This window comes from Thamnophis elegans, chromosome 1 (genome assembly GCF_009769535.1).
Source record: "Thamnophis elegans isolate rThaEle1 chromosome 1, rThaEle1.pri, whole genome shotgun sequence".
Lineage (NCBI taxonomy): Eukaryota > Metazoa > Chordata > Lepidosauria > Squamata > Colubridae > Thamnophis > Thamnophis elegans.
The window spans coordinates 34,948,390-34,963,560 of NC_045541.1; the positions used below are offsets into that span (position 1 = coordinate 34,948,390).

The 15,171-nt window shown below is 50.3% G+C and overlaps 1 protein-coding gene across 2 annotated transcripts; it reads left to right on the forward strand.

Moving 5' to 3' along the window:
- The first annotated feature begins 3,657 nt into the window (after positions 1 to 3,657).
- Positions 3,658 to 14,850, forward strand: NR4A2 (nuclear receptor subfamily 4 group A member 2). 2 transcript variants are annotated; one of them, XM_032229482.1, is made up of 8 exons: positions 3,658 to 3,969; positions 5,917 to 6,038; positions 6,665 to 7,662; positions 9,278 to 9,407; positions 10,061 to 10,221; positions 11,396 to 11,598; positions 11,885 to 12,063; positions 13,153 to 14,850. In XM_032229482.1, the coding sequence occupies exons 3-8, from the start codon at positions 6,667 to 6,669 to the stop codon at positions 13,407 to 13,409; spliced, it is 1,926 nt and encodes a 641-aa protein (XP_032085373.1). In that variant the 5' UTR covers positions 3,658 to 3,969; positions 5,917 to 6,038; positions 6,665 to 6,666; the 3' UTR covers positions 13,410 to 14,850. The 2 variants fall into 2 exon arrangements, with proteins under 2 accessions (XP_032085373.1, XP_032085364.1); XM_032229473.1 differs by having other exon boundaries at positions 3,660 to 3,969; positions 10,058 to 10,221.
- The last annotated feature ends 321 nt before the right edge of the window (positions 14,851 to 15,171 follow it).

Sequence of the window (15,171 nt, forward strand, 5' to 3'; positions counted from 1 at the left end):
TGTTCTTGGTTATGTTAACTGCAGAGTCCAGCTCCGACACTATCAGAAATGCAATACTAAATTATTCTAATTGGGCAACTTCGGAAGAACTTTAGACTAATATAAAACCCATTGAGCTGTTTGGTTTTCATTCTTTTATAGTCCATGCTGTCCAAATTAATATTGCATTTTTTAGCAAAAATATTTAAAGCCTAAAAAAAAAAAACACCACTCCATTTGACCAATTATTAGGACAGGAGACACATTAGGAATGGCTTTGATCCACGTGTTGAAGTTATTTGGGCCTCAGGGTAACCTCTCAGTTGGGCAACAGAAAACCAAATGACCGCAAGATGGCATCAAAGAAACCCGGAAAGTCTATTTACTGCCGCCTAGTGATCCTCCCAATACTGGTATCCTCTGCCTATATGTAGGCAGAGTGGAACAGCAAATCGCCTGAAGCTTGCCAGCTGATGCAGGAGTGATGCTGGGTGGAAATATAAGCCGAGTCCCTGTTTTTTTCTTCACCCCCTCCCGTGTGTAGTCTATGGTGTGTGGGCTGCTTCAAATCCGTACCATTCACCGGAGAGAGGTAGGCAAGTCGATGGGCTGACATCTAGTGGTCGCCCGTAGTTATGCAGCCCAGATGTAGTGGCCTTATCCCGCCACGACCCGGAGGTTTCAAGGCGGGGGGGGGCAGGGGAGAACCTGGGGGTCCCCTTACCTGAGGACGCCAAGGTATCTACTTTTCCTTGCCTTTCTTGTCCATCGCTGCACAAAATCATTTATGCCAGCCTGACTTCCCTTTGCAAAAAAGTGACGGTTCAAGCGAGAGAGAAAAAGTTATTTGCGAGCTTCTCTTTTCTCTCACACCCACGCTTATTAAATAGGATTCTTATTTCATCCTTTTCTTACACGGACTTGACAGCATTAGCAAAGGAGGAGGGAGTTAGCGCTACCCCCTGGCAGCCCAGTCCTCCTCTCTGGAGCAACTTCAACCCTAGTGCTAGAGAGAGAAAAGGAAGTTTTCAATCTCGAAACGCAGCGCCCAGGAAAAGAAAAGGTTTAAAAATAAATCCCCTTTGGCTGCTTTCGAGTTTCCGATTCGCAGAGCCTTAAAATAGCCCGGCCCACTCTCAGGCTGTTGCTTTCCCCGTCTTCTCAGCGCAATGGAGCAGGCACCACCGGGGCAAGCTGGGCGCTCGCGACTGCTATTTTCGGAGCCATCCCAAGCCTGTTGCGTCAATGGCACCGTCCCCTTGCGTCACGCGCCACCCCGCCCCTCTCCCTCCTCCCCACTCTCACTTTTTCCTTTTCGTGCGCTTCAGCCCACGGGCGGCGGCGGCGGCGGCTGACGCGGCTGCGCTCATGCTAATGAGCTCGAGCTTTCCTCCTCCCAGCCCTCTGGCAGCCTCGCGCCGGGGCCAGCAGCCGGAGGAGGAGGAAGAGGAGGAGGAGGAAGACTTAAGGTGGCTGCTCAGGGTTCCTCCCGCCTTCGTTGTCAAACTTTATGCCTTTAAAAAAACCTCGCCCCTCTAATTATAGGATTCCTAAAAATAGCCCGGGGGGGGGGGAGAGAAGTTTCCTCGTCTGGGAGGGAATTCCATTGACTCAAGCGTTCTTCGAAAGTTCAGGAACATTTTTTTAGGAAGAGGCGGAAATCCTAATGAATTGGCCAACTTGCAAAGAGAAGCACTCCGGAAGGGGAGCTAAGGCAAACCAGAGAGGCCCTGTGCCCCCAAATTAATTCGGACGTAACAACCTGCCTTTAAGTCTGCACTTACTTGGAAACAAGCCCTGTGCAGATCGCGGGGTTTGCTTTCAAATCAACCAGCACGGGATCTACCTTCACGGGATCACTATGGGAAGGGGGTGTGGGTGTAGAAATGCCATTCCTAGACTTATGGCGGGCGTGCCCCATTAAACCCAATGACAGCTAAAGATCTATGGAGATTTTCAGCCATCCAGGTCATGGTTGTCACAAAGGTGCTTTTTCAAGGGGCAATCCTTCCATTCACCACCATCCGGTCAGAGCTGAAGAAGCTTCTTGGATGAGAAGCGAAAGGTCTTCAAAGAAAAACCAGAAAGTCTGGTTGCCCTTGAAAAAGCACCTTTGGGACCCAATGACAGCTTAGACTTCAAAGGAGATAAGGTTCCTGAACATCTACTCACCTTTTTAAGTTACCTTCCGTGTCCTCAGTTAATCCTTTTGTCCCTTTACCTGCAAGATCTCACATCGGCGGCCAAACCAAGATCAGTTGGGGGGAGGGCAAATTTTCTTCGCTTAACACGCTGAAGGTGGGCACGCGGGGGGGGGGGCTGTTCAGGACAAGAGAACAGCAAACTGCCTAAAGCCCCCTAACCCGCAGCCTGTTGGGAAGGGTCGCGGGAACACGCACCGCGGCTGGTTCGTCGATTACCTGCGTGGGTTGCAACGTCCACGCTATTTTCTGGCAAACACGCGGGAATCAGAACATAAGCAGGCATTCCAGCGACGTTTCCCACGGAGATAGCAAAGGATCCTTGGAGTTTCGCTGCCCATCTACACGGAAGTAACTCCCACTGGTTCCGTTGAGGGTTCACACACATACACACACACACACACACACACACACACACACACACACCGATCAGAGTGCTCGGAGTAGAGGCACTACTTCCCTGTAAGCGAATCCTTCTGGGTGGCAGTGATTCTGACCCACGTGCACGCTTTGGACTTTGGCCATTAGCTTGTTTCCTGCTCAGCTGCAGAAACGGGACTGTATACAATTTGGATGTATGCCTATAAGATAACAAAATACCAATATTTAGAATCTAGCTTATAAATTTATCTTGAGGGCACTCGCGCGTGCAAATACACACACACACACACACACACACACACACAAACACACTCTCACACACACTTTACCCCTCCAAATATAGTAGCATCCGTGGGTATTTTTTAAGCAGTTCAAGCGCAATGGGGGGAGAGGGGGGAAGCGAGAGAAGTATGTTTCGGGACGTAAATCGGTCTGGGAACGATTGTGCAACTTGTTGAATACGTTGTCTCTATTTTAAAAGGATGGACTGGGTGCGTCAATACATTCCTGCCTTTTTACCTGTAAAGCGCCTTCTGTAGAGAACATCGCCAAGATAAGGTGGTGCCTGGGAGGGAAGGGTTAAGAAGTCGCAGTTCTAGACAGATCAAAGGTAGGTGGACATCCCACGTATGTTTGCCCGGGATTGTTGTAACGTTCGCTCTGGAAAGTGAACACACCTGGAAAACACACACCTGTTCCGCTTGGTGAGAAAGTATAATGTGGAAAAAAAGCACTCGGGTAGAGCGCGCAATGGATTGACAGCGCCTAGAGATTCATGGACCAATTTATGACAACAGGGGGGCGGGGAGGGAAAGGGAGCATTCAGCCTTTGTTTACGGTCTCGGATCTCTTCCACCAGACCAGGGAAAGGAGAAGGAAAAGGATCGAGGATCTGTCCCTAATTTTGCAAAAAGCTGCGCCAAGGTGAAACCAAAGCAGCTAGAGCCGTTTCCCACCTTAAAAGCGCCACTCTTGGTGATGTCACGTCGGAAATTTACCAAAGCAAGATCTAGCCAACTGTACCGAGAGATCCAGCCCCTTGACTGGCTGATTGGGCAAAGCGGCACTGACGTGCACTGACGTTTGAAGACTTGGGATGCATTTGGCTGTGCAATACAGAGCCCACATAAACAAAGGCACATTGGAGGGAAGGGCCAGTCTGTCCTGCTTGCTCGCCCCGCGCTTCGCTCGTACTGTACTTCCCTAAGGAACGAAAGGAAGAGCGGCGTGTCCGCGCGCTGGCAGAGGCGAGTGAAAGGCGAAAGGAAAACGAGGACGAAGCGCTCGGCGGCGAGAAGTGTCTCTCCGCTTCCTCCCGCCCGCCCGCTCGCCCGCTCGCCCTGGGATTCCGAACTGCCAACAGTTGAATGAATGAATGGATGAATGAAAGAGACACGCCACCTAACAAGTAAGTGGACTGCGACGGAGAATCTATTCTGTCTTTTGGCTGGATAATGCAACATTTTCCTCCCCTTCAGGCAAAGAAAAGTAGCCCGGAGATGGGATGTAGTGGGTAGGTTGGGTGAGATTGGCGGGGGGGAGGGGGGGGATTGGGACCGGGGAAGATCGCGGTTGCCAGATATCAAATATTAACCCCACCCACCCCCGCCCCGTGCAGGCTTATCCAAAAAGAACCTCTTAAAAGGGCCTCGCCTATCAGCCTTCATTCAGATCCGGAGACCTTCTCACAGCCCACCTCGCAACTTCCATTCCCCGCAAAGTGTGGATTTTTTCGGATAGAAGGCCGGAAGAGGAAACTTTGAGCGCAGCCCCTGCGCTTTGGTTTTCGGGGGTCCAGCGCCGTGGCATCCCATCCTGTGGAGGAGGTCCGCGGGGGGGACTTCAATCGCAGGAAGAAGAAAGAAAAAAAGTTGTTGGGCGGAGAATTTGGGTTACTTGGGAACACTTTGATCTCCAGTCAGCGCCAAGGCTGAGCGCAGGGGAGGACCAGCGCTCAGCCCTGGAGCAATTACGCTGCCTGCCAGGTTGATCGCCGCCGGAGGTGGGCAGACTGCAAAGTAAAATTATTCCAGAGCACGTCGCCTAATAGCGGGGCCTCCGGCTTCCTTATCTGATGCGTGGGAGGCAGGAAAAGAAGGCAAATAGCCCCCCAGCCCTAGTTGAAACGGCCTATCTAGCAGGTTGTACAGAGGGAGAGGGATTGTCGGCTTCCAACGGAGTTTGAATTAAAGGGCACAAGACTTCGGAGTAGAAACAGAGAGCGACTAGCTGAGCCAGCAGTCCAAGTATGAAACTTCCCAGGGTTTGTTACTTGTACCCATGAGAAGCTGTTCTGCGGTGTGTGTTTGTGTGTGTGTGTGTGTGTGTGTGTGTGTGTGTGTGCGCGCGCGCGTGCGATATCGGAGGGACGCAATCATTGGAAAAGCCCCCGGAAAAAAACGATTTGCGTCAGTTCCGAAGGGGATCCGGAAGAGATGGCTAGAGGCATTCCCGTCTCCCGTTCGATTCGGCTGCACGGCTTGGCTACGCGCATCCTTCGGACCCTCCCGCGCTCAGCTCGGCGCGGCTCGGGTTGCTGCTTTCTTTGGCCTTTTAATTGCCTTCGCCTTTGTGTGCGCGCGCGTGCGAGAGCCAGCGAGCGGCTGCGTGCTCTAATTAAACGCCTTCTCTTTGCCGCTCGGCCCCCCTTTGAAGATTTGGAAGCCGAAGAAGAGTGGCGGAATGTGGAGGGGAAGCGGGAGCACCGGCCCCTCTTCTTCCTCCTCCCTTCCTCCCGTCGCGCTTCTCATTCTTATGTCATCCCCGCTCGCGATGGAGAGAAGTTAGCCCCCTGGGACGGCCAAACATGCCTTTGGAGGCTCGCGGGAGTTGTCAAGTGTAAGACTTTGGAGTCTCTGCGGGCAGACGCGTGTCTGGAGCTATGAGGGAGCTGGGTGGATGGGTGGGAGGGATAACTTGAATGTCTGAATACTTTTGTTGCACAATGAGGGAATCAAGGGGAAAACCTAGACAAGACTTTGTTCATAAATATGTTCTGCGCATTAAAAAATAATAAAAACCTTTTATTAAAAAACATATATATGAGGGAATCAAATAGCGCAACGACAACCAGAAAACCCCCTCAGGCAAAAGGGCTTTTCTTTGCCATCCAGCTGGAAGGTATATACTCTCTGCCTTTTAGCGGCTTTTTGGGAGGCTGTATTCCCAGCTCTCCTAAGCCACCTCTGGGCCTGGCAGAAGCAGGAATTTTGTGGCAGGCGCTAGTCCTCGTGGGGTGGTCCTCGTGGCGCTAGTCCTCGTGGGGCGCTAGTCCCCCCCCCCCCCGATCTAGGCGAGGCTGGAAAAAAAAGTAACGTCGTCTCCCTCTCTCCGCACTTTTGCCCGTCTTTTTCAGGGAGCAACCGGACAGACTGGAGTCTTCGGCGCCTCGTTCAAGTCTTGGCAACTTGTCTATCCGTTGACTTCCGACGCTGTCTGCCTTCAATTCTCCCGAAAACGCCACTCACGCGGCTGAAGGTGGGTGACGCGGGTTGACCCTTTCCTCACCTCCCCCCCCACTCCGCCCCGCCAACCAGGAAGTCAAACTCTCTTTTAAAAAAAACAACCCGGAGGAAAGCGACCCCTCTGCCTTTAGCCGGTGTTGGGCTGGCGGAACTCAGGCGAGAAAAGAGGGACCGCGTGCATGTGCGTTGCGGGTGGAGAGGAGGGGGCGTACTGGGCTCCACTCTCAGCAGCTCCAGCGCGGGCAGCTCAGCATCCCATCTAGCCTCCCGTGTACCTGGCAGCGGGGGCATTGCTTTTTACTGACACCCCCGTCTCTCTCCTCCCCCACCGACGTTTAGTAAAGACCTCACTGCTCTCTCTCTCCCCCTTCTCTCTCTAGCAAGCCCTTCTGCGGTTCCTCCTTGCCCGTTTTGGTTCGCGTTTTACCTCCCTTTCTGTCACCGCTTGTGCTGCCCCATCCTTTATCGTCTGCCCGTCCCATTCCCTGGCACCATCTTCCTTCCCCTTCTGGCTTTGCTTCTTTGTGGGAAGGGCGGGCGGGCGGGCGGGGGATGGATGGGTGGGTGGGTGGGAGAGGATTGGGATTGTTGCCCAGGAAAGCTGAGCCATGCTCTTGTTGTGCCGTGTTTCGTTTGCAGCCATGCCCTGCGTCCAGGCTCAGTACGGGTCCTCGCCGCAAGGAGCCAGCCCGGCCACGCAGAGCTACTCGTACCACCACTCGGCGGCTGCCGGGGAATACAGCTCGGACTTCTTAACGCCCGAGTTTGTCAAGTTTAGCATGGACCTGACCAACACTGAAATCACTGCCACCACTTCTCTCCCCAGCTTCAGTACCTTTATGGACAACTACGGCGCCGCTGCCGCCGCCGCTGCGGGTTACGACGTCAAGCCGCCCTGCCTCTACCAAATGCCGTCGCAGCCCCCGCCACCCCCGCCACCGGCGCCCTCCATCAAGGTCGAGGAGCTGCCCCTGCATGGCCACGGCTACCCGCCGCCGCCGCAGCCCCCCGCTGCCGGCGGGCCCCAGGCGCCTGATGAGCTGGCCGTCTACTACAAGCCCTGCGCCTCGCCGCCCACCCCGGCCGCTGGTTTCGCGCCGGGTCAGAGCGTTTGGGACGAGGCCGGGCCGCTGCACGGCTTCCATCACCACCACCACCATCACCACCAAGCTTACGGTGGGGCGGCAGGAGGAGCGGCTGGCGGCGGCGGCGTGCATAAGGCAGCCCCGACGGCGGTGCCACGTCTCTCGCTTTTCTCCTTCAAGCAATCGCCGCCCGGCATGCCGGTGGGCAGCTGCCAGATGCGCTTTGACGGGCCCCTGCATGCCCTACCGCTCAATGGGGAGCCCTCGGGCCACGGGCCTGGCGCCCACCACCACCACCACCATCACCACCACCACCACGACGGGCAACCTTTCGCTCTGCCCAACCCTATCCGCAAGCAGGCCAGTGCCGCCGCCGTCGGGTTCCCCGGACTGCAGATCGGGCATGCCTCCCAGCTCCTGGATGCCCAGGTGCCTTCGCCGCCTTCGCGGGGCTCACCCTCCAACGAGGGGCTGTGCGCCGTCTGCGGAGACAACGCTGCCTGCCAGCACTACGGCGTGCGCACCTGCGAGGGCTGCAAAGGCTTCTTTAAGGTGAGCTGATGCTCATGCTGCCTCCTGGGGAGGCGGGGGTGGCGGCGGCTGCGGGAGTCTTGCGTGTGTGTGCCTGTCTCCCCGATGCCAAGTGCTATGCCGCTGATCTCCCATCCCTCCGTCCATCTCCTCCACCGTTTCCCTTTATCTTCAAGTCCCTGCCTCTGCTGAGTAGAAACTAACTGCTTTAGACAACAGCCGCTGTCAGTCATGTGGGCATTTAGAAGAAAAGAACAGGATCTCTGTCTGGGGATCTAGTCTTAGCCCCCTTCCTGTCTCCAGTTGTTAGCTGGATTCAGAATGATAAAGGCGACTTAGATCAAAATCCACACTTACTTACCAGGTTTTTACTTCATAGGGAAAGAAAAAAAGCTGAAGAAGAGAGAAGCAAGTGGGATTATCACCTTACTAAACGGCATAAATTCACTGCCCGTTTATTAGGCTGTTTGTCATCTAATCCCTAAAATAGTTCGGGCTCCTTGTACAGAGGTACTTGGGCCACATCTATCTAACACTAGGTGGGAATATGCCGTTCAGCACAGGGGAAAAAAAACCACTTCTCAGTTTTATTGTCCTGATACAGATTTGAGGCCTAGCTTTCCTGCTTTATTAAGAATAACATTTCATTCCTATGACACCTCCCCCCCCAATGACGCAGCCCTTCATTTTGCCACCCTGCCCTAGATTTTTATGGAGATAGTGCAGCAGGCGAGGAACTGGCCGTTTTAGCGGATGAATTCCTCCGCATCCTTTTCCCGAGTATGGGGAAGAAAGAACGTTTAAAGGAATCGGAGCATCGCTTTTTATTTAATCGGAGGTTTGAAGCTCGGAAGGGAAAGTGCCCCGTTCTCTTTCTCTTCCTTTCTCCCTTGTACCCAATCCACATTCCAAGAGGCTTTTAAAATGCGCTGATTTAGACAAGGGCCTATTCCCAAACTACAATCTACAAAAACGACCTGAAATGGAGAAGGAGTTGTTGGGGTGTTCAACGCCTGTTGCCCTCTCCTGATCGCCCCACCTTTCTCTCTGTCAGTTCCAGTCCCACCTTGTGTGTGTGTGTGTGTGTGTGTGTGTGTGTTTGTTTGTTTATGGGGGACTCTTGTCCTGTCTGGGTAGGAGCTGAGCCGGGCGAGCTGGGGTGTGTGTTCTTTTTTGCATTTCATTTGCCTTAGGATAGGTTAGAAGAGAGAAGCCCATTTTAGCTAACAAACTAGACCCGCAATCCCGATGGTCGAATTAAATTGTGTCTCTTACACACACACACACACACACACACACACACACACACACACACTTCCTAACTGAATAACCGCACCCTCGAAAAGAAAAGGAATTAAAAAAAAAACCTCATAGGAATGCCTCAGATTTGTGTATTGTGTAGGTTATAGCAGGCTCGCCAGACGGTGCTAGGCGAGCCCGCTCCCCAATTTTGGGTTAGAGGACCTGGAAAAAGAGAGGCCGCTGGAGCGAGAGAGGAGGAGGAAGAAGGGATCTGCTCCCTTCTTTGAGGCCCGCGAAGTGCCTCAAACTCGGACCGCCTTTCGGGGCTCCGCTTCGCTCTGTTCCGCTCACCTCACCTCTCCTTCCCCCCTTCGTCTCTCCCCTGTCTCTGCAGCGCACCGTCCAGAAAAACGCCAAATACGTTTGCTTAGCGAATAAGAACTGCCCCGTGGACAAACGCCGCCGGAATCGGTGCCAGTACTGTCGTTTTCAGAAGTGCCTTGGAGTCGGCATGGTCAAAGAAGGTAGAGCTTGCCGTGGGGCGGGCGCCTGGGGGGTCACAAGCACAGGCGGAGCAGCAGCGTTCCCAGTAGCGGCGAGAGGAGGCGCGGCGAAGCTCCAGCTGAGCTTCCGCGGGCGGCTTCTTCTGACCCTTTGGGGGGGGCTAGGGCTCCCTTCCACCCAGGTCCTTCGGGCCCATCTCCAGAGCATAAACCCTCGGGGTAGTGGCAGGAAGCGAAGGCCTGTGCAAACCCGGACTAGACCTAAGATAACCTTACCTGGGACAAGGCGCTTGCACTCCGTCTTAGGTTTAACTTTAAAGGGATGCCAAGGCCAGGGCAGATTGGATTTATGTGAAGGAACGTCAGAAGGGTTTTGTTCTATCGGACGTGTTTTTCTAAACTCTTGTCTAAAAAGTCAGCCTCGTGTTTAGAAACTGAGTTCCGTAAGAGCCAAAGGAAGTCCGGAAAATACTACAATACTGAACAGCCCCAATTTCTCCCTGGAAACTTTTTCTCCGGGCTGATATATTCAGTCACGAAGTTTTGACACCAGTAGAAAAACAGGACGTTAGATGGGTATGTGGGGTGGGGGAGTTGTGTTTTCTTTTTCTCTGCCTGGCCGGGCGACCTGAGGCGTGTTCTCTGAGTGGGGGCATCTTGTCTTTTTTCAGTAGTTCGCACAGACAGCTTAAAAGGCCGAAGGGGTCGTTTGCCCTCGAAACCGAAGAGCCCCCAGGAGCCTTCTCCCCCTTCGCCCCCGGTGAGTCTGATCAGTGCCCTGGTGAGAGCTCATGTCGACTCCAACCCGGCTATGACCAGCCTGGACTATTCCAGGGTAAGCTGGAGACAATATTTGCCTACGGGTCCCCCTCGCGGGCCACCAAATGAAATCCGCCTAGTCCCCAGTAAGGTCATTCTCCCTTCCACCACCCCCCCCAAACTCCCCCAATTTGATGTGATTGTGCAGACGCCTCCGAGGTGTTGGTGTCCCAGAGGGCTTGGAGATGTCTGGGCAAGAATTTGGTGTGTATGTGTGTGCGTGTGTGCCTGCTGAAGGAGGAAGGGGAACTTCAAGCAGATGCAGATTGCATCTTTCTCCCTCCCCCCTCTCTCTCCGCCCCACTTCTCGGACTGTGGGCTACTTTTGCAAATAGCGATTACTGCTAGTTAAATATACATAGATTGTTTCGTTCCGTACTAGAAGTTATTTCCCCCTGCCAGTTAATTGAAGCAATGCTTTAGTTCGAAAAGGAGATGTTCCCCATTCAGACATGCTTAGGAAATGAAAGGCGTTAAGAAAGATTAAACTCTGGGCAGGGCACTCCCAAAGGAGATGACCAGAGCACCTGCCTCCTGGAAACTAACCTTCAGCTCCTTACTACAAGGATGTTGGTTTATTTTTCTCTTCTGCCTTATGGGACGCAAGGTATGAATAAGGAATAAGGAGAGAAAGTCTCCTCTTTTTCAAGGCGGGATCAGTTGCTCCCTTCTCACAGTAGAACCACATGCGAATGTGCATTTTTAAATACATAAGAAATGAAATGTGACAAGAGAGCCATAGGCGCTTGTGCTGAATGCATGTTACATGTTTGTATTGTGTGTATGGATTGATGAGTGGATTTCCCTTCCCCTTATTACTTCATTAGCAGAACCGCTCATCCCCCCCCCCCACTGGCTTTCCAGAAGCTAAGCCAAACCCTGGGATTTTTGCTTCAGGGTGTCTTTCCAGAGTGTTTAAAGTTGACCCTTTCTCCTGGCCACAGCCATTTCCCCTCTCCGAGTGGCCATCCCTCCTAGCGCCACCCCTAATTGAATTAATTGCCATGGGACATCTAATTTCTTCACTGGCCAGAGTGAGGTTTAATTGTTATAAAAACTTGGCTCCCCTCCTCGAAATGGGGTTAGCAATTTCACGGGCTATAGATTTCAGAGAGCCTCATTAAATTGCTGGGGTCTTTCTCTTACTTCCCTCCCCCCTCTCTCCCATCTTCCTTGCCATGGAATTCCAGTTCCAAGCAAACCCAGATTATCAGATGAGCGGTGATGACACGCAGCACATCCAGCAGTTTTATGATCTCTTAACTGGTTCCATGGATATTATCCGGGGCTGGGCAGAAAAGATCCCCGGCTTCACTGACCTTCCCAAACAAGACCAAGACCTGCTGTTTGAATCTGCCTTCCTGGAACTGTTCGTCCTGCGGCTAGCCTATAGGTAAGTAGGAAGTGCTCTCTCCAAGTTGAAGGTCACCTGCAAGTGTATACGTGGATGTGCAGGCCTGTGGGATACATGTGCACACCCAGACACATCCCTTGCGATCCTTGTGATGTGCAACCCTGCGCCGTTCAAGGTCCGCTGAGCTGCGTTTTTATTAACTCCTCAGTAATTAGGTCCCTCTTAAGCCTTCCATTTATTGCTTGGCGAATAATTAGTTGTTTGCCTTTCTCTATTCCCCCTCTCCCCTTTTCTGGCCGCCCTGTAAACCCCTTCCCCCACGCAGGTCAAACCCCGTGGAAGGGAAGCTCATCTTTTGTAATGGTGTGGTCCTGCACCGGCTGCAATGTGTCCGTGGGTTCGGGGAATGGATCGATTCCATTGTGGAGTTCTCTTCCAGCCTGCAGAATATGAACATTGATATCTCTGCCTTCTCCTGCATAGCTGCTCTAGCCATGGTGACAGGTGAGACCCAGCTTCTGGCTCTTCCTCTTCCTCTTTATTCTGATCACCCAGGGGTGTTTTATTTCAGATTAAGTGATCTGGAATAAGTAACCAGTTTCTCCATATTAGTGATGAGTATAGATTAATTTTTTAAAGGAATTTTAGTCTTTCTGGGCAAGCTGAAAATCTCTGCCCTATTCCCTGTTGAAACTTGTCAGGGCAGATGAGAATTCTCAGTTAGGAGAGCTCCACATTCCTCCAATATAGAGTTAAAATCCATAATAGGTCACACTCCTTGCCTTTGTTTTATTTTAGAAGTTCTAAACTGCGTATTGGGTTTTCTCACTTCTTTTCCCATAAACTCCTGGTTTTTTGAAAAAAAAATTCTGGATTATGTAAACCTATTCCTTTAACCTTCCCATGCTCCTATTTAAAGTAAACTAGAGTTTATCATTATGTCCTGGATGAATATGAAGTAATCCAAAGTAATTGCCCTTTTATACAATCACCATTGGCAATAGGGAATAGAATTCACAAATCAAGATATATGCATGGAGACATGTTTATGTTCACATGACACACTGAATCACAAAGTAGCCAATCATATTTTATTTTAATATTGTAGACAATCCAACCCCTGTGATTAACTTAAGGTCCAGCATGCCTGCCAATCCAGAGTATTGGGCTAATTGATCAAACCATGGAGGGGCTGTTATGAACAGAAGCTTTATGAGAGACCATTTACGTTTGAATTGCCATAATACAGATAGTTCTGTGGCACACTGGAAGTTCAAGGGTACTGACTCAAATGGAGGAGTTGCAATCTGACCCACAAACTGCAATTTCACAATGCTGTCTAATTTGTAGAAAGAATTTCTAATTTGTAAAAATGAAATAAAGTCCCTTGAGTTCAGAAACTTCAGTTTATTCCAAACTATGTTGTTTAGCATTGGAACTTCAAGGAGTAAGAGATAGTTAAAGCAGGGGTAGGATTTCCCATTGCATAATTGGTAGTCTCCTAACAAGGCCTGTTGAAGTGCCCCTCCCTCAGCCACCCCCTTAGATTGGTCCAGAGCTGGGTCTAAATCAGCCATTTCTTGTCCTTTGCAGAAAGGCACGGCCTGAAGGAGCCCAAACGGGTAGAAGAACTACAGAACAAGATTGTCAATTGCCTCAAGGACCACGTGACTTTCAACAACGGCGGCCTGAACCGGCCAAATTACTTGTCGAAACTCCTGGGCAAGCTCCCGGAACTGCGCACTCTCTGCACGCAAGGCCTGCAGCGTATTTTCTACCTGAAACTGGAAGATTTGGTGCCGCCGCCAGCAATAATTGACAAACTTTTCTTGGACACTTTACCTTTTTAAAAAAACAAAGACAGAGAGAGGGAGAGAGAGAAAGTGTAAGGGAAGGGAGGGAAATCTAGAAAGAAAGACAATGCTGCTGCGCTCTCAGAGTTGAAGAACTGTCAAAGCCTCGAAGGTGGGGGGGAATGCGAGCAAGCAAGGAGATCGCAGCCCCAGGAGGAAAGCGAGAGCCCCCTCCCCCCCATAAGGAAGGAGCACCTCCGGCTGTCGCATGCTCCCACCCCTCCAAACTGTGGCTTAGCTTGTCCTGCAGAACAGTGACTGAAAACTGGGGACTTTGGCCACGCTGAATTCCGTTCCTTGGACTACACACAGATTCCCATGGTACAAGCTTTTTATTCTTGCCTAAACAAACAAGCAAACAAACAAACAAAAAAAGGCTCTTTCGCTCCCATCCACTCCCCTTCTCCCCCCTACCCAAAGCAAAAACGACACACACATTATTTTTTTTTTTTAAAAAGTGTTCATTACTATGATTGTGAGAATGGCTGTGACCAAGGACTAAAAGTTAGGAAGCTGAGTCTTTCTTGGGCTTTAGCTGCTGCTGCTGCTGGCAAGAGTATTAAGATGACCCACTCAATCTCCCCTTCCTCCTTTCTTAAGACCTTTAAAGTGTTTTCTGCTGTAAAGGGAAAGCTGTAATATATAAAAGATGGAATTAAGGGTGGGGGAGGGAGAGGGTGCAGCATGAATCGACAGAAGGCAAAGGATTGTACACTTAACCAGATGCAGTTTGGCTTTTTCTTTCTAAAAAACAAAGCAAAACTATTCTGTGCCTATTTATGAATAAGCTATTCAAAACCATTATAAAATTAGAGGGAGAGAAAAAGAGACTAAATCAAAGGGATTTGGACAAAAAGATTTGATTATTTAAGATTTAAATCAAAAGAAAGTGATGATTCTAGGAAGACAATGTTATTATAGGCACTTGCTATTTCAGTAATGTCTATATTCTATAAATAGTTATTTCAGACACTATGTAGTCTGCTAGATTTTATAAAGATTGGTAGTTCTCTAAGAAGCTTCAAACGTTTTTCTCAGTTGTAAAATAGGTGGGCACAGGTGTTACACAAATCCAACAGACTCCCCACCCACATCCATTTCTGGAAAAATCTTCCAAAAGGGACCCATATTTCCGTGTTTGTAAACACCGTTTGGCATTCCTTGTTTGTAAGTGTCGTATGTATTGTTGATGCTGATTAAAAAGAAAACAGTTTATATCTTGATCATTTTGTTGTCTGAGGAGAAACCAGTCTTGCATGCACAAGCTTTTTTGACTATTTCCAGAGTGTTTATCTCATATATAGATCTCCCTGGAAATTATTGAGCACTTTGTCTTTTTATTTCAAGTTTCTTTTGTTGAGGGAGGGAGTTGTTTTTTTAATGCCTAAAATTGTTAATATATTATTTTACGTATCAATACAATGTTTTTAATGCCATATTCTGTAGTATATCTATTTTTCTTTGTATATTTCCAGTATGGCATATTTTAAAATCACTGACTCTTCCCTTTCCTCTCTCCCACTCTACCCACCCCACAATTTCTCCATGTGGTGTATATGACAGTTAGAAGCTGACACTTTCTCCCTAAACTCTTTCTTGGAGAAAGATAATTTTAATGTTTACAGCAAATAAATCCATGTCAACGAACAGAATCCCGTCTTTTTTCTCTTTAGGAAAAAAAAGTCCCAGAAGCCTCCCATGATAGATAGTTACTCGGATGATGATGATGGTGAGGATGATTCATAGCACTGAAACAGCA